Source organism: Zeus faber (assembly GCF_960531495.2).
Source record: "Zeus faber genome assembly, chromosome: 5".
NCBI lineage: Eukaryota > Metazoa > Chordata > Actinopteri > Zeiformes > Zeidae > Zeus > Zeus faber.
The window spans coordinates 36255412-36281636 of record NC_137192.1 but is presented as its reverse complement, the minus strand read 5'-3'; the positions used below and the strand labels follow the sequence as shown (position 1 = coordinate 36281636).

Sequence of the window (26225 nt, the reverse complement as noted above, 5' to 3'; positions counted from 1 at the left end):
CGGAGGCTGTGATTGGCCGCTTACCCTGAAGGGGCTGCCAGGGAGGCTGGCCCCGCCCCAGGTGAGGGCCAGGGTGTGTTTGAGGGCAGAGGTCGGGGTGTAGCTACAGCTGTAGACCCCGTCGGCCGGACCCCGCGTCTTCACATCCACGGGGACCCCCTCTGCATCCTGGAAGACAGACAGGTGTGAGAAGGAGACCTCCGCCGGGGTCATGAGGAGGTGGAAGGAACACTGTGAGCAACTCCCAAAGCGGAGGGAGGAACCTTCAGAACCTTCAGATCAGAACCTTCCCAGGGGGGAAAGGGCGCTGGGCCGCTTTGCTAAGATGCTGCTTCCAGGACCAGGACCAGGGTCCTGATCCGTACTATCCGATGCATACTGTAGTTCGGGGTTAAATACTCCTAGGAGGCCATTTTGGACGCAGCACTAGACAGAGACAGATGGGACGGGTGACAGACAGACAGACAGACAGACAGACAGACAGACAGGGGGTGAGACAGCCGTCTCACCTGAGCAGTGATCTTCAGAGGGCCTTTCCCAGCATCCTTAGCATTGACGCTGAACTCGGCTACCTGGTCCACGATGCAGCCGCTGTTCTCCAGCCCCGGACCAAAGGCTTCCACCTGGACACACAGAGTAGTAGTATTAGTATTACTAGTAGTAGTAGTAGTATTAGTAGTATAGAATAGTTGTGACCTTGACGACGTGGCTGTCTGGGGATCTGGGGCTGATCAGGGCCATGAAGGGGCTTATTATTAGTGGTATTGTCAGTAGTATCAGTATTAGAAGTAGTAGTAGTAGTACTAGTATAGTATAGTATAGTTGTGACCTTGACGGCGTGGCTGTCTGGGGGTCCGGGGCTGATCAGGGCCATGAAGGGGCTTATTATTAGTAGTATTATCAGTAGTATCAGTATTAGAAGTAGTAGTAGTAGTACTAGTATAGTATAGTATAGTTGTGACCTTGGCGGCGTAGCTGTCTGGGGGTCCGGGGCTGATCAGGGCCATGAAGGGGCTGAGCTGGATGTCGTGCTCGTCGCAGGTCACGTGCACGGCGTACTCCCCCGGCTCCGTGGGCCAGTAGCGCACGTCGCAGGAGCCGTCGTTCTGGTCCTCGCACTCGATCCGCGCCTGCGACGGGCCCTCCACGGCGAAACCTGAGTACGCGCACCATGAGTACTCATGGACAGCTAGTACACACTGGTAGCCTGGTTACAGTACTATGTGTACCGTACCCTAGCATTGTACTCACCCAGTACCCCCACATCGGAGCCGATGGACTCCACCACGAAGTCTGCCGATTTACCCACAATGCCCTGCTCCAGACCAGGACCCCAGGCCCGGATCTTCTGGGGTCCGGCTTCCGGAGAGACGGCCACCTCGAACGGACTGAGGACCAGAACGCAGTCCCGGGGTGAGTATGGGTATCAGCAACAAGGCGGTAGTAATGCTGTAGTAACGTGGAAGTAATGCTGTAGAAACGTGGTAGTAATGCTGTAGTAACGTGGTAGTAATGCTGTAGTAATGCAGTAGTAACACGGTAGTAATGCTGTAGAACCGTGGTAATGCTGTAGTAACGTGGTAGTAGTGCTGTAGTAATGCGGAACAGCAGGTTGTTACAACTGGAAGTACTACTGTACTGTAGCCGTACTAGGTTTAGGGTTAAACGCTGTAACAAATACTTGATGTAGTAAATCATCTGCAACGTTATTACAGCTTCATGAAACTGAAATCACTGAGTCAATGGATCAATGTTGAACAATTTGTCAAATTTACATTTGAAAAAGTCAATTTAAGAAAACAAAGAAATACACATTGAATAAACTGAGAGGTTGACTTCAGTGTATTATGTACTATGAAGTACAAAGTAGTGTTTTCATACATTCCCAAGTACTATGACACACACACACACACACACACACACACACACACACACACACACACACACACACACACACACACACACACACACAATGTCTCACCTCTTGGGCACGTGCACGTTCCCCCAGGTGATGCTGACCGTGTACTTTCCGGGACGTGGTGGGTAGTACTCGTAGTAGTACACGCCGTCCTGGGAGGACGTCTGTTTCACCGGCTGCCCCCCCCCCTCTGCCCAGAAACATTAACATAAACACACACACACACACACACACACACACACACACACACACACACACACACACACACACACACACACACACACACACACACACACACACAGACACACACACACACACACACACACTTAGCGGGGCCCGTCACGTGCACACGTGCACACACACAAACACACACACTCACCGGGGCCCGTCCCGTGCACACACACACACACACACACACACACACACACACACACACACACACACACTCACTGGGGCCCATCACGTGCACACACACACTCACCGGGGCCCGTCACGTGCACACGTGCACACACACACACACACACACACACACACACACACACACACACACACACACACTCACTGGGGCCCGTCACGTGCACACACACACACACACACACACACACACACACACACACACACACACTCACTGGGGCCCGTCACGTGCACACACACACACACACACACACACTCACTGGGGCCCGTCACGTGCGCACGCACACACACACACACACACACACACACACACACACACACACACACACACACACATCACGTGCACACACACACACACACACACACACACACACACTGGGGCCCGTCACGTGCACACACACACACACTCACTGGGGCCCGTCACGTGCACACACACACACACTCACTGGGGCCCGTCACGTGCACACACACACACACTCACTGGGGCCCGTCACGTGCGCACACACACACACACACACACACACACACACACACTGGGGCCTGTCACGTGCACACACACACACACACACTTACCGGGGCCCGTCACGTGCACACACACACACACACACACACACACACTCACCGGGGCCCGTCACGTGCACACACACACACACACACACACACACACACACACTGGGGCCTGTCACGTGCACACACACACGCACACACTCACTGGGGCCCCTCACGTGCACACACACACACACACTCACCGGGGCCCGTCACGTGCACGCTGAGCTCTCCGCTCCCTCCGTTCCTCGTGTCAACTTTGAAGTCGGCGACCTGTCTCACTCTCACTCCGGTCGGCTGGAGACCTCGACCTGTCGCCCTACAGGCCCCGGCGACAGAGGCTGGGGAGAGAGAGACAGGGGCAGAGAGGAGGGAGACGGGTGGAGAGAGAGGAGGGAGACGGGTGGAGAGAGAGGAGGGAGACGGGTGGAGAGAGAGGAGGGAGACGGGTGGAGAGAGAGGAGGGAGACGGGTTTGAGAGAGGGAGACGGGGAGGTTGCTTTACTTTCCTATTTTTCTAACCTCTTGCCCTCCTCCTGCAGCTCCTTCAGTGACTGATACTTCATATGAATTCAGAGTATATGTACAGTATACGTACAGTTTACATACAGCATAAGTACAGTATATGTACGGCATAAGTACAGTATGTGTACAGTATAAGTACAGTATGTATATAGTATACATACAGTATACATACATTATAGGTACGGTCTAAGTACAGTATACATACAGCATGTGTACAGTATAAGTACATATAGGTACAGTAGAAGTACAGTATACATACAGCATATGTACAGTATAATTACAGTATAGGTACAGTATATGTACCGTATAGGTACAGTATATGTGCAGTATAAGTACAGTATGTGTACAGTATAGGTACAGTATAAGTAAAGTATAGGTACAGTTTATGTACTGTATATGTACAGTATAGGTGCAGTATAGGTACAGTATACGTACAGTATACGTACAGTATAGGTGCGGTATAAGTAGAGTTTAAGTACAGTATACATACAGTATAGGTACAGTATACATACAGTACACATACAGTATAGGTACAGTACACATACAGTATAGGTACAGTATAGGTACAGTATACATACAGTATAGGTACAGTATAGGTACTGGGAGGACGTTGACGCTGCAGGACAGTAACAAACATGTGACTCAGGAGTTGAGCAGCTTTCTAAAGCCAGGTCAGCTGCTCCTTTCAGTCGATCGACACCTTTCCCGCTGGAGAGGGAGAAAAGCTGCTTTTTCTGGTGCGTCAAGTTCGGCGTCACGACCACGACGGAAAAGGGGCGTGTCAGGGTTCCAGTGTGATTGGGAATAAAAAAGTCGAGGAAACAGCGACTTAAACCAACAACAACATAAAACTGTAAAACTTAGAAAAATATATATTTTGAGCCGTTGAAAAGAATGGGATGCTTCATAAAACGAGCTGACACTACACCACCTTCCAAATGATGACGCAAATGGGATGGAAGTGTCCTAAACATTACATTGTTTGTGTTTCAATTAACCTCATGGATGGTGTTGTGTCTCAGGGCTCTTTGCATCACTGGAATCAATCAGACACCTGTGATCATTAGTTTGCCATGTGAGCCCAATTCAAGGAAAACTACTTAAGAAGGACCTTCCACATTATTAAGCAGCCACAGTTTTCAAGCATCATGGAAAGAAAAAGGATCTCTGCTGCCGAAAAGCCTGAAATAGTGCAATGCCTTGGACATGGTATGAAAACATGAGATATTTCACAAAAACTTAAGCCTGATCATCGTACTGTGAAGAGGTTTGTGGCTGATTGAGAGCACAGACGGGTTGGTGCAGATAAAGGCAGAATGAGGAAGGTTCCTGCCAGACAGATTCATGGCATAAGAGAGCAGCTGCTAAAATGCCGTTACAAAGCAGCAAACAGGTATTTGAAGCTGCTGGTGCCTCTGGAGTCCAGCCAACCTCAAGGTGTAGGATCCTCCAGAGGCTTGCAGTTGTGCATAAAGCTACTATTGGGCCCCCCCTAAGCAATGCTCACAAGCAGAAAGGGTTGCAGGGGCCCCAGAAATACATGAAGACTCATTTTCAAACAGTCTTGTTTACTGATGAGCGCCGTGCAACCCTGGATGGTGCAGATGGATGGAGTAGTGGATGGTTGGTGGATGGCCACCGTGTCCCAACAAGGCTGCCACGTCAGCAAGGAGGTGGCGGAGTCATGTTTTGGGCTGGAATCACAGGAAGAGAGCTGGTGGGCCCCTTTAGGGCCCCTGAAGGTGTGAAAATGACCTTGGCAAAGTATATAGAGTTTGTGACTGACACTCATGTCATGGTACAAAAAGAAGAACCGGGCCTTGCGTAGCAAAATCATCTTCATGCAGGACAACGCACCATCTCATGCTGCAAAGAATACCTCTGTGCCATTGGCTGCTCTGGGCATAAAAGGAGAGAAACTCATGGTGTGGCCCCCATCCTCCCCTGACCTCAACCCTATTGAGAACCTTTGGAGCATCCTCAAGCTAAAGATCTATGAGGGTGGAGGCAGTTGGCATCAAACCAGCAGCTCTGGGAGGCTGTTCTGACGTCCTGCAAAGAAATTCAAACAGAAACTCCAAAAACTCACAAGTTCAATGGAGGCAAGAACAGTGAAGGTGATATGACAGAAGGCTCCTATGTTCACATGGAACTTGGCCTGTTGAGATGTTTTTATTGAAATAGCTTTTGATGTCAGTAAATATGACTCCTAATGCTGCACATTCCACAAATGACCATTTTCAGTTCTTTACAACCTATAAGATGTTTTGAAACTCTGTTGTGCATAATAATTTGGAACATTGCATTTTGAGTTTTTTTATTTTTGAAAGAAATACTGTATCATTGGGACGTTTTTTCAATAACATTCAAATTATACCCAAATTATTATAACCCAAATTATTATAAATTAAACGGTTGATGACTTGAAAATTAGACTGACTGTCATTTGCATCGACTATTTAGGAAAATCATTTGGAACGTAGTGTACAGTAGAAGCGGAGGGGAGTATCCACGCACCGGTCCTTGGTCGGCAGGGAGCGGTGCTGGATTGACTGGGGGCTCGGCGGGAAGCGGTGCTGGATTGACTGGGGGCCCGGCGGGGAGCGCTGCTGGAGTGACTGGGGGCCCATTGGGGAGCGCTGCTGGAGTGACTGGGGGCCCATTGGGGAGCGCTGCTGGAGTGACTGGGGGCCCATTGGGGAGCGCTGCTGGAGTGACTGGGGGCCCATTGGGGAGCGCTGCTGGAGTGACTGGGGGCCCATTGGGGAGCGCTGCTGGAGTGACTGGGGGCCCATTGGGGAGCGCTGCTGGAGTGACTGGGGGCCCGGCGGGGAGCGCTGCTGGAGTGACTGGGGGCCCGGCGGGGAGCGTGGGAGTTTCGACCACGGTGTGAACAGTCAAATCAGTATTGATGCGACTTTGAAGTCATTGTGGAGCATGGAGCGGACCCAGTGCACAAAATGTTCACAGACCGGGGGGGGGGGTTAAGAGAGTGTGTGCGTGTCTTCTAAGGGAGCGATCAAGACGCAATTTGTGCACATTGTGTTTTTATTTTAGATATATTTTATTTGACAATGTCCTTATTGAAGGAAGGCCCTGTCTGGACAGGGTAGGTACACGGTCCCACGCAACCCGACAACCACCGTGGCTTTGCCTGCCGTGTTTATCTCCGTACGACAGCATGCTGCGTGCTACATACTACGTCTCTGTTACCTCTGTGCATGCGGGTAGGTTCAGGACCGTGACCCCTTCACACTGGAATCTGATGTTGACCACATTTTAAAAATAATGTCAACAACCAAACAAAAGAATGGGATGAGAGCAATAAATCTGAATTGAGCAATAAGGCTTGCAGTGTGAATGTAGCTGAAACATACTGATTGGAACTGGCTAGTCCCCACGTGTCACACACTAATCCCAGAGCGTCACTCACTAGTCCCCACATCACTCACTAGTCCCAGAGCGTCACTCACTAGTCCCCACATCCCTCACTAGTCCCCACATCCCTCACTTGTCGCAGAGTGTCACTCACCTGTACCCACGTGTCACTCACTAGTCCCCACATCCCTCACTAGTCCCAGAGCGTCACTCACTAGTCCCCACATCCCTCACTGGTCCCCGAGCGTCACTCACTGGTCCCCGAGCGTCACTCACTGGTCCCTACATGTCACTCACTAGTCCCTACGTGTCACTCACTGGTCCCTACGTGTCACTCACTAGTCCCTACGTGTCACTCACTAGTCCCTACGTGTCACTCACTGGTCCCTACATGTCACTCACTAGTCCCTACGTGTCACTCACTAGTCCCTACGTGTCACTCACTAGTCCCTACGTGTCACTCACTAGTCCCTACGTGTCACTCACTAGTCCCTACGTGTCACTCACTGGTCCTGACTTAACTCACTGGTCCTGACTTAACTCACTGGTCCTGACTTAACTCACTGGTCCTGACTTAACTCACTAGTCCCCAAGTGTCACTCTCTTGTACCAGAGTGTCGATCAATACTCCCCAAGTCAGGCACTAGTCCCTGAATGTCACACTAACCGGGGTCCACGTCTACGCCGAAGGGGCTCTTGGGGACTGCAACTCCTCCGAACGAGATGGTAAGAGCGTGGGGTCCAGCCTGGGTGGGCCTGTAGGTGCAGCGGTAGACCCCGTCCCCCCGGTCCTCCATCAGCACCTCCACGCTGTTCTGACGGCCCTGGGGGTCCTTTACCGACACAGTGACGTCCCCCATGCCAGCGCCTGGAGCCACGCAGAGACAACCACCGGACAAATAGAGTCAATTTGTTTTCATATTGAAATGTGTTTACAAATGAACAATTAAGAAGAGTGACCACCAGATGGCCTATTCACGCGGCCGGCTGGCTGAGGCACGGACCTGCGGTGAAGATGTCAAAGGAGGTCGGTTTGTTGGCCACATTGCCCAGGGGCTCGAGTCCCGGTCCTTTGGCCGTCACCTTGGTGGCGTCGCCCAGCGCCTTGTCTACGTTCACCTCGAACGGGCTCTTTGGGATCTGCTGGCCGGCAAACAGCACTGTCACCTAGGCAACAACAACCACAGCATGAGGGCAGGAAGCGACGGTACAGGGGGAAGGATCCCTGCAAGACCGAGGTGATGTTTGAGATGTTTAATGACTTCAAAGTGGAGCAACATCATTATCATAAACAAAAAGGTTATTATTCTAACAGGTGGAGGTCCGAGCAGGTGTCAGAGGGTCTGTGGCGGTGCCACAAGGTGTCAGCAGGTCTAGGAAGGTGCCAGAACGTTTATGACTGTCAGAAAGACTTGGGAGATTTCGGCAGGTGTCTGCTTGTTCCTCACCTTGTGAGGCCCAACAACCTGAGGAATGTAGGTCACGCTGTAGGTCTTCTTGGCGTCATTAGGCTCCGCCTTCACCTGGATCACACATCAAAAGGAGCAGAGAGAGACTCCTCAGTCAGGGAGGAGGCGTTGAAGGGGGGTTGGGGATGTAGAGGAGGTAGGGGATGTGGGGGAGGTGCACCTCTTCTCTCTGTCCCTCTGGGTCTTCAACATAAACAGTAACTTGTCCTTGTCCTGCACTGAAGGTGTCCACAGTGAAGACGGCCGGAACAAGAACTCTGTTTCCTGTGGACTCAACACCTGGGGGGGTAAATAAATCTAGTTAGCAGGAAAGTGAAACGTTGTTTATTTCAGTCAGATACACACAGTGTGTGTGTACAGTGTGTGTCTACAGTGTGTGTAGGGTGCGTGTACAGTGTGTGTACAGTGTGTGTGTGTGTGTACAGTGTGTGTGTGTGTACAGTGTGTGTACAGTGTGTGTACAGTGAGTGTGTGTGTGTGTACAGTGTGTACTGTGTGTGTGTGTGTACAGTGTGTACTGTGAGTGTGTGTACTGTGTGTGTGTGTACAGTGAGTGTGTGTGTGTACAGTGTGTGTGTGTGTGTGTGTGTACAGTGTGTGTGTGTGTGTACAGTGAGTGTGTGTGTGTACAGTGAGTGTGTGTGTGTGTACAGTGAGTGTGTGTGTGTGTACAGTGAGTGTGTGTGTGTACAGTGTGTGTGTGTGTGTGTGTACAGTGTGTGTGTGTGTGTGTACAGTGTGTGTGTGTGTGTGTACAGTGTGTGTGTGTGTGTACAGTGAGTGTGTGTGTGTACAGTGAGTGTGTGTGTGTATGTACAGTGTGTGTGTGTGTGTATGTACAGTGTGTGTGTGTACAGTGTGTGTGTGTGTGTGTGTGTGGAGAGTGTGTGTGTGTGTGTGTACAGTGTGTGTGTGTACAGTGTGTGTGTGTACAGTGAGTGTGTGTGTGTACAGTGAGTGTGTGTGTGTACAGTGAGTGTGTGTGTGTACAGTGTGTGTGTGTGTGTACAGTGTGTGTGTGTACAGTGTGTGTGTGTGTGGAGAGTGTGTGTGTGTGTGTGTGTACAGTGTGTGTGTGTACAGTGTGTGTGTGTGTGGAGAGTGTGTGTGTGTGTGTGTGTGTACAGAGTGTGTGTGTGTGTGTGTGTGTGTGTGTGTGTACAGTGTGTGTGTGTACAGTGTGTGTGTGTGTGTGTGTGTGTGTACAGAGTGTGTGTGTGTGTGTGTGTGTGTGTGTACAGAGTGTGTGTGTGTGTGTGTGTGTACAGTGTGTGTGTGTACAGTGTGTGTGTGTACAGTGTGTGTGTGTACAGAGTGTGTGTGTGTGTGTGTGTGTGTGTGTGTGTGTACAGAGTGTGTGTGTGTGTGTGTGTGTGTACAGAGTGTGTGTGTGTGTGTGTGTGTGTACAGTGTGTGTGTGTACAGTGTGTGTGTGTGTACAGTGTGTGTGTGTACAGTGTGTGTGTGTGTGTGTGTGTACAGAGTGTGTGTGTGTGTGTGTGTGTGTGTACAGAGTGTGTGTGTGTGTGTGTGTGTACAGTGTGTGTGTGTACAGTGTGTGTGTGTACAGTGTGTGTGTGTACAGTGTGTGTGTGTACAGTGTGTGTGTGTACCGGGTCCGTAGGCTCGGGTCTTCCTGGGGTTGAGTTTTGGTTTGAGCGGTGCTCCAGGTTTCAGTTTGGCTTTGGGGAACTGGGACAGGTAGGTCATCACTGACTGCTCGTCCACGGCCGGATCGATGATCTCCTCTGGGGCGATCACCTGCGCACACGCACGCACAAATATAGATAAATATCTACAAAAATAGGTTATAATAATAAACACATAATTAATATATTAATAATAAATAGGTAATAATAATAATAATAAATATATATCAATAATAATAATAAATAGAAAATAATAATAAATAGATAACAAATTTGCTTTGAAGCAGACACCCTCCTGCTGACTGTGCAAAGCTGCAGATTGGAGGTGTGTGTGTGTGTGTGGAGGTGTGTTCTGATGGATTGTGGGTAACAGCCACATCTTGGACAAACAGAGCTCAGTAAACCCTGAGGGAAGGAAGAGGGGGGGGGAGGAGCCTGGACCAATCAGAGAGCAGGAGAAGGGGGGAGGAGGAGGAGCCTCTCATCTGCATACAGCCACTGTACAAGCAAATAGAAATTCTAGAAGCAAAACAGAATAATAGGTGAAGTGGAGAACAAGATGGCCACCGGCAGCGCTGGGTGGTGCTGCCCAGTCCTGGCACTGTGGAGGGTTCTCCTCAGGGGTGGAGCTCCCTCCTGATCTTCTTTTTCCTTTTGGTACTTTTCATTTCAGTGATGAAGACAACGGGTGGATGTGGAGGAGGCTTCCTTCACCTCCATCTTGTACCCAAGGAGTGAGTCCTCTGGCCCACTGGGTTTAGGGTGTTTACAGGCACAACGTGGGCCCCGGGTGTGGGCCCCGGGTGTGCGGGGGTCTGTGGAGACAGAGGCCTTTTAAGGAAAATGGGGGGTGGTAGCACAGGAGGTGGAGCTGGTGGTCTAGTAATCTAAAGGTCGCTGGTTCGATCCCAGGCTCCTCCTGCTAGCATGCTGTAGTAACCCCCGTAACCCTCGTTAACCCTGTAACCCTCATTGCTCCTGATGGCTGCGTCTGTCGGTGCTTGAATAATTGTAAGTCGCTTTGGATAAAAGCATCTGATCAATGACTGAATGTAATGAAAAGCTTTGAGAAACTGCACAAGTCAGCGTGCAGTTTCCTTAGGGGCCTCAGGGGCAGTGGAGGGTGGTGGAGCGCGGTGGCTGACGGTGTTCAACCCGATGGTTCCACACCACAGGCTAAAAAAACTGTTGGTTTTTCCTCTTTTCACACAATACAAACCATATTTTAGCCACGAGGCTGTGACAATGTGACGTAGCAGCCACCTTGAGGGCGGATGCTCGACTGTTTAACCAGCATAGTCTGCTCCTCCACCCGCTCCCCGCAAGGGTGGATGTTTTCGCTCCTATCATTCATCCTCCACACAAATATGTGTGACAACAGCCCGCTCGGCTGGTGGCGTGAGGAGGATCTCACATGAAACCTAAAAACAACCATCGGGTGACGGAGGAAGATTGATGAAAACGATGAAGACGATGAAGATGAAGACACGCCCACACAGGGAGTCATGCCCACTGAGGGTCGGACGGTGGAATGTTTCTCTGTTTCTCAGTCTTTGGAATGACGACCTCCACCCTCAGCACGGTGAACTTGGGCTGCTCCCTCCTGACGGAGGTCTGCAGTCTCCAGGTGGAGAACAGGCCTCTTCAACTCACGACCCTTTGAATTATTTGTTCTCCGCAGGAGGCAGCCCACGCCCGTGTTGGTTTTCCGAGTTCCCCTTGAGTGCAGCGTCAGCTTGCTGGCTGCTGATTGGCCGCCACAGAACCCGCTCCACCTGACTGGCTCAGTCACTTTGTCAATCCACACCGTCAGCTGTTGAGGATCATGAAGCGTCAGTTGGATGGAGGCTGTTTTACCATGTTATGGGATGGACATGGAGCTGTGCTGCGCTAGCAGGATGTTATGAACACATCCACTTCCTATTGGAGGGTGGTGCAGGTTGACTGTTCATCCTCCTCCATCACAAGAGCAGCAGTGACTCCTTCACTCCGTGGACGCCTCCTCCCAGGACACTGAGCGCTTGTTGCTTTGGGGGCTGTGGGGCCCCGGGGCCCGGCCCCCGGTGCTCTTCCTGTTTGTCCACCTGCTACTCACAGTCAACAGCCCCGGTGCAGCCCACAGCCCTATGAGGAAGTGGATCTGAGGAGAGGAGCAAGAGGAGGAGGAGGAGGAGGACGAAGAGGAGGATGAAGAGGAGGAGGAGGAGGAGGACGAAGAGGAGGATGAAGAGGAGGAGGAGGATGAAGAGGAGGAGGATGATGAGGAAGATGAAGAGGAGGAGGAGGAAGAGGAGGAGGAGGAAGAGGAGCAGGGACTCGGACTGGTACCTGTGGGATTCCCAGCCAGTCGTCAGCGAGCTGCATGGCCTCAGTGGCGTTATCCACTGGTTTGGAATCCCAGTTCTCCCAGTCAGGACACAGACCTATTCATATAGAACAAGGATTATTACATAGTACTATTCATATAGAACAAGGATTATTACATAGTACTATTCATATAGAACAAGTATTATTATATAGTACTTTTCATATAGAACAAGTATTATTATATACTATTATTCATATAGATCAGGTATTATATTGTACTTTCATATAGAACAAGTATTATATAGATATATTATATAGAACTGGTATTATTATATAGTACTATTCATATTGAACTGGTATTATTATATAGTACTATTCATATAGAACAAGTCTTATTATGCAGTGTTATGAATATATGAACGAGTATTTTAAATATTATGATATTATATAACATAATATAATGTTAAACATAAGATAATACAGAATAATACAAGTACTCCTTACTTAACGTGTATATAGTATATATAGTGTATATAGTAAATATAGTGTATATATAGTGTATATAGTTTGTATAGTTAGTTAAACAGCTAGTTAGACAGGTCGTTAGACAGGTAGTTCAATGAGGAGTACCTGTACTCATAAAGATGATGTCATAGCTATGGAATGTGATGCTTACCAGGGGCACAGCCGTCCACCAGGGCCCCCAGGGCCCTCCCGTCCCTCCAGTCTCGGCTAAAGTTGGTGATGGGAAGTTCGGGGACCTTGTTCTGGATCCAGCCCAGGAGCCGCTGTTTAGGCGCCTTCTTCTCTGCCTGAGCACAAAGCAGTGAGTACTGTGTGGTGCTGTATCTACCCTCATGCAGCTCACAACTTTGTATCATATTTATACATGTGCAATAGATTCAAATGATTATGTCCTGATCCTAAAAATCATTCCTGTTTTTCTTCTCATCTTATAATATTCATATTTCATTGTGACACTTGTTGGCTTCTCATCTTGTATTGATGTTTTGGCTTCATGTGGTGTGTACAGTATCATTTCTCATCGAGCTGCTTTTAATAACTGTCATCGTATGCTCGTGGCTGCGCCGCGACCGATGTTACAAATAATGATTTGGGTGAAAGCCGACGCCAAGGTTGCTTTTTGTTTGTTTTCTTTTGTTTGTTTGTTTTTGTTGTTTTTTATTCCCCCTTTGTGCCAAGGAAACACAGAAATCTTCATTCTAAAAACTAACTGAGCTGTTTTCAAGTCTTTCATCACATGACGTTTAAAGCAGGAAACAGACGCTGGAGGCTGCGAGGACGACGCAGCATCACGTCCACGTCAACGCTGCTTTTTAGTTTACACAGCGACGCCGCCCGAGTGCAGTCAACGAGGAGCAAACACTGGATGAACCTGGCTCCTGCCGGCGCTGGACGTCTGTTATTTGGCCATGTCAGCAAGGTCAATATCCACCCACACCCATAAACACTGCATCCTGAGTCATCCTCCAGGGGGAGGAGTCACAGCTTCATCATGAGCTTCATCATGAGTTTCATCATTTAGTATTAAAGTACTCTTGCAGGCCGCACCTCGTCGTCGCTGTCCTCCCAGCTGGGCATGGAGATGGAGTAGTGCAGGATCAGGGTCCAGACCAGACCCAGGATCAGCTTCAGGTTCCCGTCCACGATGGCTTTGGAGTCTGGAGGCGGAGACACACGGTCAGAGGTCACACTGAGGGCTGTTCGACCCGAGCTAGGCTAGCCGATTCCATCCGCAGCCATGCACTGAGCTAACATGGTTAGCCTGCAGCTCATCGCTACCTCTGCACTGGACAGCCAGTACAACCAGTCCATACTGAACAGTCAGCCAGTACAACCAGTCTGTACTGGTGACACACATTTACATTACATTACATCATTTATCAGACGCTTTTATCCAAAGCGACTTACAAGGGAGAATAACATTCAAGCTACATTGCAAAAGAGACATTAGTGTAACAATAAATAAATACTGCCAAGTAGTGCTAAGTACTTGCAAGTTAGGAGAGGAGGTACTCTCTGAAGAGCTGGGTCTTCAAGTGCTTCTTAAAGAGAGAGGGAGGCCTCTGCTCCGGTGGTGTTTGGCAGCTGGTTCCACCAACGTGGAACTACAAATGAGAATAACCTGGATGGGCCTGGTTGTATGGCCAGCAGAGCCAGGCCACGCTCACCTGAGCAGCGCAGCGTCCGGGAGGTAACACGTGCTCTTACAAGAGCATTTAAGTAGGTGGGAGCATTCCCAGCAATCACTCTGTAGGCCGGCATCAGAGACTTGAACTTGATGCCAGCGGCTACAGGTAACCAAGCGGCTACAGCTAACCAAGCGGCTACAGGTAACCAAGCGGCTACAGGTAACCAAGCGGCTACAGGTAACCAAGCGGCTACAGGTAACCAAGCGGCTGCAGGAAACCAAGCGGCTACAGGTAACCAAGCGGCTACAGGTAACCAAGCGGCTGCAGGTAACCAAGCGGCTGCAGGTAACCAAGCGGCTACAGGTAACCAGTGGAGCTAGATGAGCAGCAGAGTACACACACACACACACACACACACACACACACACACACACACACACACACACACACACACACACACACACACACACACACACACACACACACACACACACACACACACACACACACACACACACACACACACAATAACGCTTCACAGTTCAACGGTCAAAGTTGAATCTTCTGGTGAACAACCTCTAGTTTGGAAGGAACAGGAAACGCAGCTTTACTAAATCAACCAACAGCCAACACACTGACTGACTGACTGACTGACAGACAGACAGACAGACAGACAGACAGACAGACAGACAGACAGACAGACAGACAGACAGACAGACTTCGAATAAAAGTTTGTCACACTTCATCATACAAGTACAACATGCAGTGGATAAATACTAAATATATACAAGCATCCAATGAGCTGTCAGATATATATACTGTGTATATCAATTCGATTCCGCCAGGGGCGCTGTTGGCACCATGCTCCAGCGGGAGCACGGCTCCCAAATAGGAGCCTTTCTGGGTGGAGTTTGCATGTTCTCCCCGTGCTCACGTGGGGTTTCCTCCACCTAACGTCAGTAAGGACCCCCACCCAAAACATGCACACATCATGGTGTGACCAGCGATGGACCCTCGTCACCAGGTCCCCTAACGCGTCCAGGAACGCTGCCCCCTGCTCCTGGCTGTGGCCCCGGAGGAAGCACAAGCCAGGATGGTTCAATGCAGAGGAAGCGCTTCACCAGCACCACCCAAAAGCGCGTGTGTGTGACGATTAGAGATTCTTCTTCTTCTATATACTGTATATACTGTATATATACTGTATATACAGTATATGTATATACAGTATATGTGTATATACAGTATACTGTATATACAGTATACTGTATATGTGTATATACTGTATATATGCACTGTATGTATATATACTGTATATAGAACATATCTAGGGAGAAAGTAAATTTTAACAAAGAAACTACATATTATTCCCACCGCGTCGCGCTCCACCAAGTTGCGCTCCACCAAGCGCTTCCCAGAGGAAGACAAAACAGAAAGACAGGACGTAGCTGCAGGAACCCCTGGATGTTCCATCCTTCCATGCTTCCTCCACCACTGACACTGAGGGGTGGCGGTTGTCCTGACACCACCCGGTCAGGCTCCCCACCCGCTCTGGGCGGGGCTTTCTCATCATGGTCGAAGGTGCCGCAGGGGGGGCCCAAAACACGGCCCCGGGGGGCTGCCGTGTTGAGGGTGAGGGGAGACGGGGGGCGGCCGGCGGGAAGCGAAGGATCCACCGGTACCAGGGGGTGTTGGGTCCCGGGCCCCTGAGGTTGGCGGTGAAGGCTGTATTCCATGAACAGCGAGCGGATAACGGGGCCTCCCTCCCCCCGCCGCTGGTCCTGGTCCTGGTCCTCGCCACCGGCTTCCAGGGTAACACTGCAGGGATTGAGAATCCACCTTCTCCGGGTTTTCCGTTTGCCTCCTCGTGGGGCGTGAAGCTGCTTGTAAGCCTCCGTGTTGCACATCACATCCTGTCTGTCTGCTTTGGCAACGTGGCAACAGGAACGCCGGATAAAGCAGTTTTACCAATAAAATCCAGCACGGACTCCAAAGTGGTTGACGTCGTCAGTGGAGACGATGTGGAACGTGCTCCGGGTGCCGTCACCCAACAGCTGGATGCGGGTTTTACTTGTTGCTGGTTGATTGCTCCCAGGACCAACAGGCGTCCAGCCACCATGACCCTGACCCCCCACACCACAGCCCTTGTTATTATTATTTGCCGCTCAAGAGCCTTTTGTTTAATGTGTAATAAATCCGCCGGCTTTGACAAGAATGGTCACTTTGGCCAAACGGAGGAAGAGACTGTTGTGCAACCTTCTTTGATCAGGGAAGCGTAACGGTCCAGTGTTTCTGCTCCTCTCCTGGACATTTTGTCAGATATTGAAGCAGACGTGTTAAAGCTGCAATATTCCAGACGCCGCACCGGCTGCTGTTCACCACCAAACATACTCCTCCTCCTCCTCCTCCTCCTCCTCCTCCTCCTCCTCCTCCTCCTCCTCCTCCTCCTCCTCCTCCTCGGAGGTGTGCGTCCTGTCCGTGGGGGCGTGGGGGGGAGGGGTCAGCCATGTCTCAGTGAAACAAAGGATGTTCCAATGCTCACGTCCCGCTGGTATCTGAGCCCCGGAGGGCATCCATCCCATCATCCATCCCATCATCCATCCCATCATCCATCCCATCATCCATCCCATCATCCATCCCATCATCCATCCCATCATCCATCCCATCATCCATCCCATCATCCATCCCATCATCCAATGAGAGGACGTTGGCAAGCAGGATGCTGGGCCGGGGGTGCGTGTGCTGGGACCGTGTCACATGGAGCGTGACATACATGGAGTGGACTCTGATCCGGGGTTTCCAGTGTAACGTGAAAAAGTGTAAATAACAAATAAAGAACATGATCCAAACAGAGAGGGCGGACTGGTCCAAGCCAGAAAGACAGACAGCTAGACAGACAGACAGACAGACAGACAGACAGCCCATCATCACACCCTACACTCGTTAACATCCTGATGTCATGATTCATATCCACCTCAAAGGGGGTGTGTGTGTCCAATGATCTCACTGTGGTGGAATTCTTGGTTATGTCTCAACACACACACACACACACACACACACACACACACACACACACACACACACACACACACACACACACACACACACACACACACACACACACACACACACACACACACACACACACACACACACACACACACACACCATAAAACTCAAACCACACACACGTTGTAAGGGTGTTTGTTTCACGTGAACATGAAGCAGCCTGGTGCTGATAAATAAACGTGTCTTGTCCTCATGAGGGGTCACCACAGCAGATCATCTCCCTCCAACAGCTTCTGTGTACACACTGATGACTGCAAAAATGCAAAAGATAAACGCATAAATACATTATACATACTGATAACACGTACTGAAAAATAAATATCACATAATAATAACGATAAATAACATTAAAAATAATAAATACAACTAGTATGAATTATAATAACAAATACAACCATTATTATTAATAACCATAATTGAAATAAATAAATAACAGTAATATATGCAGCTGTGGTGTGAGGTAGGTATTACAGCTGTGAGGTTCCTGAATCAGCGCTCTGTGTTTATATGTGGGGACGTTTGGACCGAGGGACTCTCTCCCAGCGTCAGACCACACCTCACCCAAAAAGGAGGATTCTTTCTTTCATCGCTCTCCTTTTACGGGGATGGGGGCCACGCCCGGTTCGGGTGGGGAGGAGGGCGTGGTCCGGTTGTAGTTGGTGTTTGAGGAAGACCCGGCACGTCGGCTCCGGGGGGCCTCATCCCTGCTGTGCTGACCGGGGACAGAGCGGAGGGAGCACTGGCGCTCCTGCTCTACCATTGGCTGTTGGTGTCACATGGTTGTTTCTCTGCTGTGTGATTAGCTGTTGGTGTCACATGGTTGTTTCTCTGCTGTGGGATTGGCTGTTGGTGTCACATGGTTGTTTCTCTGCTGTGTGATTAGCTGTTGGTGTCACATGGTTTGTTTCTGCTGTACGACTGGCTCTTCATGTCATGTTCTGTAAAATGAGTCACAGTTTTCCGAGTGTCCTTTAAACGCAGCAGCAGCTCAAGTTGTCTGTCTAGGTGTTGCACTCACAAGCGTCTGGAGGGGATTGAGTTCTGAGAGATGAAGCTTGGACTTATAGAACTTTGGATGATGATGTCACCAAGCTCCTGAAACTGAGGAAACAAGTCTCTGCGTACTGCCAGTGTGTTTCAGATACTTTTAGTCTGAGAAGATTGTAAGTAAAAAAATCCACAGAGCAAGAACAAAAGGCTGCTCAGGGCTGGACCCTTAATAATAGCAGCAGCTTCTTCTTCTTCTTCTTCTTCTTGCTGCTCCCGTAAGTGGTGGCCACAGCGGATCACCTGCCTCCAACACATTGTGTTGTGCATCTTCCTCCCTGACACCACCCGCCTGCATGTCCTCCCTCAGCACCTCCATCAAGCTTCTCTTTGGCTTCCTCTTTTCCTCTTGCCTGGCAGCTCCACCCTCAGCCTCCTTCTCAATCTGGCCTCTCTCACTTTTTCACCAAACTGTCCAACCTGAGCTGTCCCTCTAACGTCCTCATTCTTAATCCTGTCCATCCTTGTCCCTCCCACTGAAAACCTCCACATCCTCAACTCTGCCACCTCATCCACCTGCCTTTAAGTCGGTGCCACCGCCTCTAAACCCTACAACATGGCTGCTCTCACTACCGTCCTGTACACCTTCCCCTTCACTCTGGCTGGAACCCTTCTGTCACAGATCACTCCAGACACTCTTCTCCACCCTGCCTGTAATTTGTTCTCCACTCACTCCACCCTGCCTGTACTCTCTTCTTCACCTCTCTCCCGCACTCTCCACTGCTTTGGATAGTCGACCTAAAGTACTTGAACTCATCCACCTTCTCCACCTCTACCCCTTGCATTCTCAGCTTTTCTCCGCCCTCCCTCCCATTCAGGCACATGTATTGTGTCTTACTCCTGCTGACTTTCATTGCTCTTCTCTCTAATGCTGCCTCCACTTCTCCAGGCTCTCCTCCACCTGCTCCCTACTCTCGCTACGGATCACAATGTCATCCGTGAACATCATAGTCCACAGAGACTCCTGCCTGATCTCATCTGTTAACCTGTCCATCACCACTGCAGCAAGAAAGGGCTCAGAGCTGATCCATGATGCAATCCCACCTCCACTTTGAAGGCCTTGGTCACGCCTACTACACACCTTACTACTGTCTGACTGCCCTCATACATATCCTGTACCACTCTTACCTACTTCCTGCCACCCCCTACTCCCTCATTCAATACCACACTTCCTCTCTCTGCACCCTATCATACGCTTTCTCTAAATCCACAAAGACGCAGTGAAACTCCCTCCGGCCTTCCCTGTACTTTTCCATCAGCGTTCTTAAAGCAAACATGTCATCTGTAGTACTCTTTACTGGCATGAAACCATACTGCTGCTGGCTGATCCCCACCTCTCTTCTTAACCTAGCCTCCACTAGCCTTTCCCATAGCTTCATGTTGTGGCTGATCAACTTTATTCCCCTGTAGTTACTACAGCTCTGTACGTCTCCCTTACTCTTGAAGATAGTACCAGTACACTTCTTCTCCACTCCTCCGGCATCCTCTCCCTTTCCAGGATGGTGTTAAACAGTCTGGTTAGGAAGGCCGCTGCCATCTCACCTAAACATTTCCATGCTTCCCCAGGTTTGTCATCTGGGCCAACTGCCTTTCCACTCTTCATCTACTTAATGCTGTTCTCACCTCATCCTTGCTAATTTGCTGCACTTCTTGATCCACTCCCCCCACATCAGGTACAAGTCCTTTACTCCTTCCTTACTGTCCAACCTCTCATACAACTCGTCGTACGCCTTTTCCTTTTCCTTTGTCATTTCTCTCTTCGTCTTGCGCCACATCAGCTTGTACTCCTGTCTACTTTCTTCATCTCTCTAACTTTCCCATTTCTTCTCCGTCAACCTCTTCTGCTCTATGCTCTCCTGTACTTCCTCATTCCACCACCAAGAGTCCTTGTCTTCCTTCCTCTTCCCGCATGATACACTGAGTACCTTCTTGGCCGTCCACCTCAGCACTTCTGCAGTTGTTTCCCAGCCGTCTGGTAACCCTTCATTCCCACCTATTGCCTGCTTTACCTCTTCCCTAAATTGCATGCAACACTCCTCCTTTTTCAACTTCCACCATTTTATCTTTGGCTCTTCTTTCATTCGCTTCCTCTTCTTGGCCTCCAGAGTCATCCTACATCCCACCACCCGATGCTGCCTAGCAACACACTCCCCTACCACCACTTTGAAAATAATAATAAAAATGCTAATCATAATAATAATAATAATAATAATAATAATAATAATAATAATAAAATAAATAATAATAAAAATAAAAATTATAATCATAATAATAATAATAGATCAAACCAGACTTAAGCTTTTAAATCAGATTAACTTCATGTTTTGGCTCACTTTGATGACATCACTGTGTCGCAATTTAAACTACATACGCAGCGTATCATCAACATCTGGCTTCACATCTGTACAATGAGACACTTCCACTCGTACGACCTCAGATGCTGCTCGTCAAAACCAGACAACATGGGTGGGGGCGATGACAGTAAACCACACCCGCATTCATAGTGAGGCACATGTGTGACATCACACATACTCATAATTCAGATCGCCATGAAACAGCAACACTTTTCAGACGTAAACATTCAGATCAAATTCTGATGTTCCTCAGGGCTTTGTCCTGGGACCACAAGCACTATTACCAGTACCACTACTATGAGCACTATTACCAGTTCCCCTATTATGAGTACTACTACCAGTACCACTACTATGAGTACTACTACCAGTACCACTACTATGAGTACTACTACTATGAGTACTACTACCAGTACCACTACTATGAGTACTATTACCAGTACTACTACCAGTACTACTTTTATGAGTACTATTACCAGTACTACTACTATGAATACTACTATCAGTACAACTTCAAGAACTACGACCAGTAGTTCCTCAGGGCTCTGTCCTTGTTCCTCTGTTTTCCTTCTAGTCCCTTATTGGTTTAAGGATCTCCATTAACCTTTCCTCTTCTCTACCTCCATCCCATCCCCCTTCTCTTCGTACATACATCCTACATCCTCCAGCTCCTCCTTGGGGACACGGCCAAGTGCATCATCGTCCAGCGACAACAAAGGGACATTTTAAAGGAAAAGAGAGTGAGTGTTAAACTATCCTGCTGCACTCAGGTTACCTCCCCCGCCCCCTCCACCCCCTCCACCCCCCAGGGAGTGGAGACTTGGAATTGCCGCCGTGTGCAAAAGCTGTGCAGACCAACAAAGAAGATTCAATTCACTTTAAAAACACTTTGTTATTTGGGATCAACACCTGATCAATATATATATATATATATATATATATATATATATACACACACAAATTTGCCAAATATACACAAATATCCCAAAAAAGCAACAAAAATAGAAAATATACAATGCCATCCTACGCACAGGAAAAGTTATTGGAATGGTTATAAATTATGATTGTAAATAACTCTATTCTCTACTTACTAGCGTGTCACAGTTTATACATTGCTTTTGCACATATGTTATTGTACAAGTAATAGTACTAGTAATATACAGAATAGTACAATATTACTATTATACTATGATAGTACTATTGTACTACACTAAATAAACAGGTTTTCACATCCATAATGCTGATGTGCTGTTTCATCAAACATGAACAATAAAGATATTTCAATCAATGATTAATCTGAAATATTTTAATTCTTCTGTGTGAACTTCAGCCTCCTCCTGTCTGGAGCCTTTCCAAGATGGAAGACGGACTTTAACACAACGACAAACACACTGAGGTGGTCAATCATTCATCTACCAGACGGAGAGAAGGAGAGAGAGGTGTTGACTTGAACATTTGCAGCACTCCTCTGCTCGTATCCATCCATCCACCCACCCACAAATCCATCCATCCACCCACCCACAAATCCATCCATCCACCCACCCACAAATCCATCCATCCACCCACCGACAAATCCATCCATCCACCCACCGACAAATCCATCCACCCATCCTTCCATCCTTCCAGAATAATGTTTGACTTTTAAACAGAAGATTGGTGTTTAAACTTTAAGAAAGTTTCCTCCTGGAAAGGAAAATAAAGTTTCACCCAAAGAAAGAGTGGGTCCACATTCCATCAATCAATCCACAAGCTTCTCCAGGAGGAAGTCCATCTGTCTGGTGTTAAGCTCCGCCTCCTCATGAGAGCATTGCACTCAGATAAAACTAGAGCGATAAAACAATATAGATTATTTTCACTATCAAATCTTCCATGATAACCATGCTAAATTTAGGAGATTTCTTTTCAATACACAGTCCGTTTTCCTTTTCCGATTAAGACAAGACACCAACAGCCAATGGTACAGCAGAGAAACAACTATGTGACACCAACAGCCAATCACACAGCAGAGAAACAACCATGTGACACCAACAGCCAATGGTACAGCAGAGAAACAACCATGTGACACCAACAGCCAATCACACAGCAAAGAAACAACCATGTGACACCAACAGCCAGTGGTAGAGCAGGAGCGCCGGTGCTCCCTCCGCTCTGTCCCCGGTCAGCACAGCGGGGATGAGGCCCCCCGGAGCCGACGTGCCGGGTCTTCCTCAAACACCAACTACAACCGGACCACGCCCTCCTCCCCACCCGAGCCGGGCGTGGCCCCCATCCCCGTAAAAGGAGAGCGATGAAAGAAAGAATCCTCCTTTTTGGGTGAGGTGTGGTCTGACGCTGGGAGAGAGTCCCTCGGTCCAAACGTCCCCACATATAAACACAGAGCGCTGATTCAGGAACTTTTTGGACTATTCCAAGACGACAATGATGTTTACATTATATATTTAAATGTGTATAGTGTATATTTATATATTATTTTTAATTCTTTTTTGTTCACGTTTGTTTATTTTGTTTTTAACGTCAAGCCATGGGAATACAAATGAAACGGTAACTTGAGCATTATTATCATAAAATATATATATCATGATAATTATCGACATGATCAATATAAAAAAAACATATTGTGAGAACATTGTTTCGATATAATGTGATATGATATCATGTAATATGATATAATATATTATAGTATAACTAGATATATCATATAATATAACATAACATGATATTAAATATTATATTATATAACATTACATAATATATGATAATATAACATAATATAATATACAGTCTATGAGACTACATCTGGTAACCATGGTGAAGGAGCATAACATTCAAGTAATCAATTATTGATACCAAGGTGTCAAAAAGTACTCCTACTTTTCTGATTCAGATACTACAATAAGTACTACTGCTGTCTGATTCAAATACTACAACAAGTACTACCACTGTTCTACTGATTCAAATACTGCTACTGATTGATATTGCAAACAACACCCCAGGTGTGGTGACAGAGAGGATCATGGGAAACCAATATTCCCACAGAGGACGCTTGAGATGGGGAAGTCCTTATTTGGTCAAAGATGGCCGACAGAGCCACACTTCCACGCTTGATGGGATCAGCCACCCCGCTTTGAGGCCACGCCCCCAGACCCGTCGACCAATCATAGGCTGTGCTTACACAGGTTGTCCCGGCAACGGGTGGAATGTGAGCCTTATCAGGAAAGTGATTGTCTGACTCTCCTGAACACACACACACACACACACACACACACACACACACACACACACACACACACACACACACACACACACACACACACACACACACACACACACACACACACACACACACACACACACACACACACACCTTTGTAATCCAGCGTGTTACACAAAGTTCACATTCCACATCCAAGTGGCAGTGAACTGCAGTGACACTCCACAGCCAGAGGGGGCGCTAATGGCTGGGCCGCAACGGGACTTACTCTGAAGGAGCAGAAGAAACATCCAGCGAGGCCTCGGCTTTACACAGAATCTGAGAAACGACAGCCAACTGTCTCACTCGTTTCTATGGAGTCTGATAAACTCCGCCCCTCTGCAATAAGCCCCGCCCCATCTGTTACAAGCTCCACCCCTCTATGATAAACTACAAGCGCTAAAATAATAAGATGAAATATAAATAGATATTATGAACGTTGGACGTTCATTAGTAATCCATCTATTTTCATATAAATTCATTTTATGTGATAAATGGTTCATCCAGACACGGCGGCGGCGGCGGCCACCGGGGGCGCTGTCCCCACGGTCGGATCCGTTGTTGGATTCAGTGTAAATGTGGCTCGAGAGCGACGATCCCGCGCTGCTCAACTCCATCGATGCTCCTCACGCCACAAGGAGAATCAAACTTTTTCCAGACGCCAAAGCAGAAGGGTCACAGCACGGACCACTTCCTGTTCAGCCTCAACCGGCCAATCAGAGGAGAGGCTGAACTGACGTGAAATTCACAGAATGTGAGGAATGCAGGCAGACAGACAGAGGGACAGACAGACAGGATCAGCAGAGCTTCCAGTCGGTCCGGTTCTGTGCCTTCTATGTGCACCTTCAAGGATGAGATCAGATGTCGATCAACATCATGATCTGTTTCCATGGTTACAATCCAACGTCTGTGTTAAGAACTGACGATTTAAAGGGTTTGTAAATGTTTAAAGGCTCAATTCATCAGGTGATCGCTACAGTACGAGGTCATAAGGAGGTAAGGTAAGGAGGTAGGGTAAGACAAGGAGGTAGGGTAAGTTAAGGTGCTACGGTAATGTGGTACGGTGAGGAGGTAGGCTAAGAAACTAAGGTAAGTTAAGGTGGTAGAGTGATGTAGTAGTGATGTGGTAGGGTGATGTGGTAGGGTGATGTGGTAGGGTGATGTGGTAGGGTGATGTGGTAGAGTGATGTGGTAGAGTGATGTGGTAGGGTGATGTGGTAGGGTGATGTGGTAGGGTGATGTGGTAGGGTGATGTGGTAGGGTGATGTGGTAGGGTGATGTGGTAGGGTGATGTGGTAGGGTGATGTGGTAGGGTGATGTGGTAGAGTGATGTGGTAGAGTGATGTGGTAGGGTGATGTGGTAGGGTGATGTGGTAGGGTGATGTGGTAGAGTGATGTGGTAGAGTGATGTGGTAGGGTGATGTGGTAGGGTGATGTGGTAGGATGAGTTAAGGTGGTAAGGTAAGGTAAGGAGGTAGGCTAATGTGGAGAGGAATGTGGTAGGGTTAGGAGATAGGGTAAAGTAAGGGGGTAAGGCAGGGAGGTAAGGTAAGTTAAGGTGGTTGGGTAAGATAATGTAAGGAGGTAAGGTAACAAGGTAAGGTGAGGCAAGGAGGTGAGGTAAGGAGGTATGGTAAGATAAAGAGGTAAGGAGGTGAGGTAAGGAGGTGAGGGAAGGAGGTGAGGGAAGGAGCTGTTTGTCCACCACTGTGGTGGACTTCCTGTCCTATCGCCAGCAGAGCTGTTGCCATGACGACAGCGGTCACAAGGTCATCCCCGCATCCTGCTTCGGAACAACAGGAAGCGTGGACAGGAAGTACCCGGTCAGTCGGCTACTTCCTGTTGTTGTCGCCAGGAATCATGGGAAAGGTAGTCCGGCTGTAGTTCCACCTCATCTCCACCGGGGTGTGGTCAGTCCCAGCGCTGACTGAGGCAATGCAGGATCACCATGGCAACAGTGAAACGCTGTTGCTCCAGTCGGTAACTGAGGACTGATGCCCAGGACTAACTCTGAAGCGGTTGCCAAGTTTGACAAAGTGGTTGACAAGTGGGCAACCACAGAACTGCCCCCCCCCCAGGGCAACCGGGCAACCGTTATCATTAAGCCCAGATGATGTGAAGCAACTTCCTGTTTCCAGGGCAACATCATCAG

The 26225-nt window shown here is 48.6% G+C and overlaps 1 protein-coding gene across 4 annotated transcripts in view; it reads right to left on the bottom strand.

Annotated features, from left to right (window-relative positions):
• flnba (filamin B a) overlaps window positions 1-26225 on the bottom strand; it is a 59957-nt gene that overhangs the window by 32122 nt on the left and 1610 nt on the right. For 3 of the 4 annotated variants that reach the window (XR_013844149.1, XR_013844150.1, XM_080000144.1), the window contains exons 2-15: window positions 13779-13888; window positions 12883-13018; window positions 12228-12322; window positions 9864-10011; window positions 8411-8529; window positions 8230-8304; window positions 7786-7948; window positions 7449-7649; window positions 3082-3219; window positions 1982-2108; window positions 1252-1388; window positions 963-1156; window positions 510-623; window positions 25-168 (exon numbers count right to left, since the gene is read on the bottom strand). Coding sequence is in view for 2 of the 4 variants with exons in the window: in XM_080000144.1 (XP_079856270.1) it covers window positions 25-168; window positions 510-623; window positions 963-1156; window positions 1252-1388; window positions 1982-2108; window positions 3082-3219; window positions 7449-7649; window positions 7786-7948; window positions 8230-8304; window positions 8411-8529; window positions 9864-10011; window positions 12228-12322; window positions 12883-13018; window positions 13779-13888 (1901 nt within the window). In the remaining 2 variants the exon portion in view is untranslated. The remainder of the gene's footprint in view (window positions 1-24; window positions 169-509; window positions 624-962; window positions 1157-1251; window positions 1389-1981; window positions 2109-3081; window positions 3220-7448; window positions 7650-7785; window positions 7949-8229; window positions 8305-8410; window positions 8530-9863; window positions 10012-12227; window positions 12323-12882; window positions 13019-13778; window positions 13889-26225) is intronic. The other variant, XM_080000145.1, reaches the window with a different exon arrangement.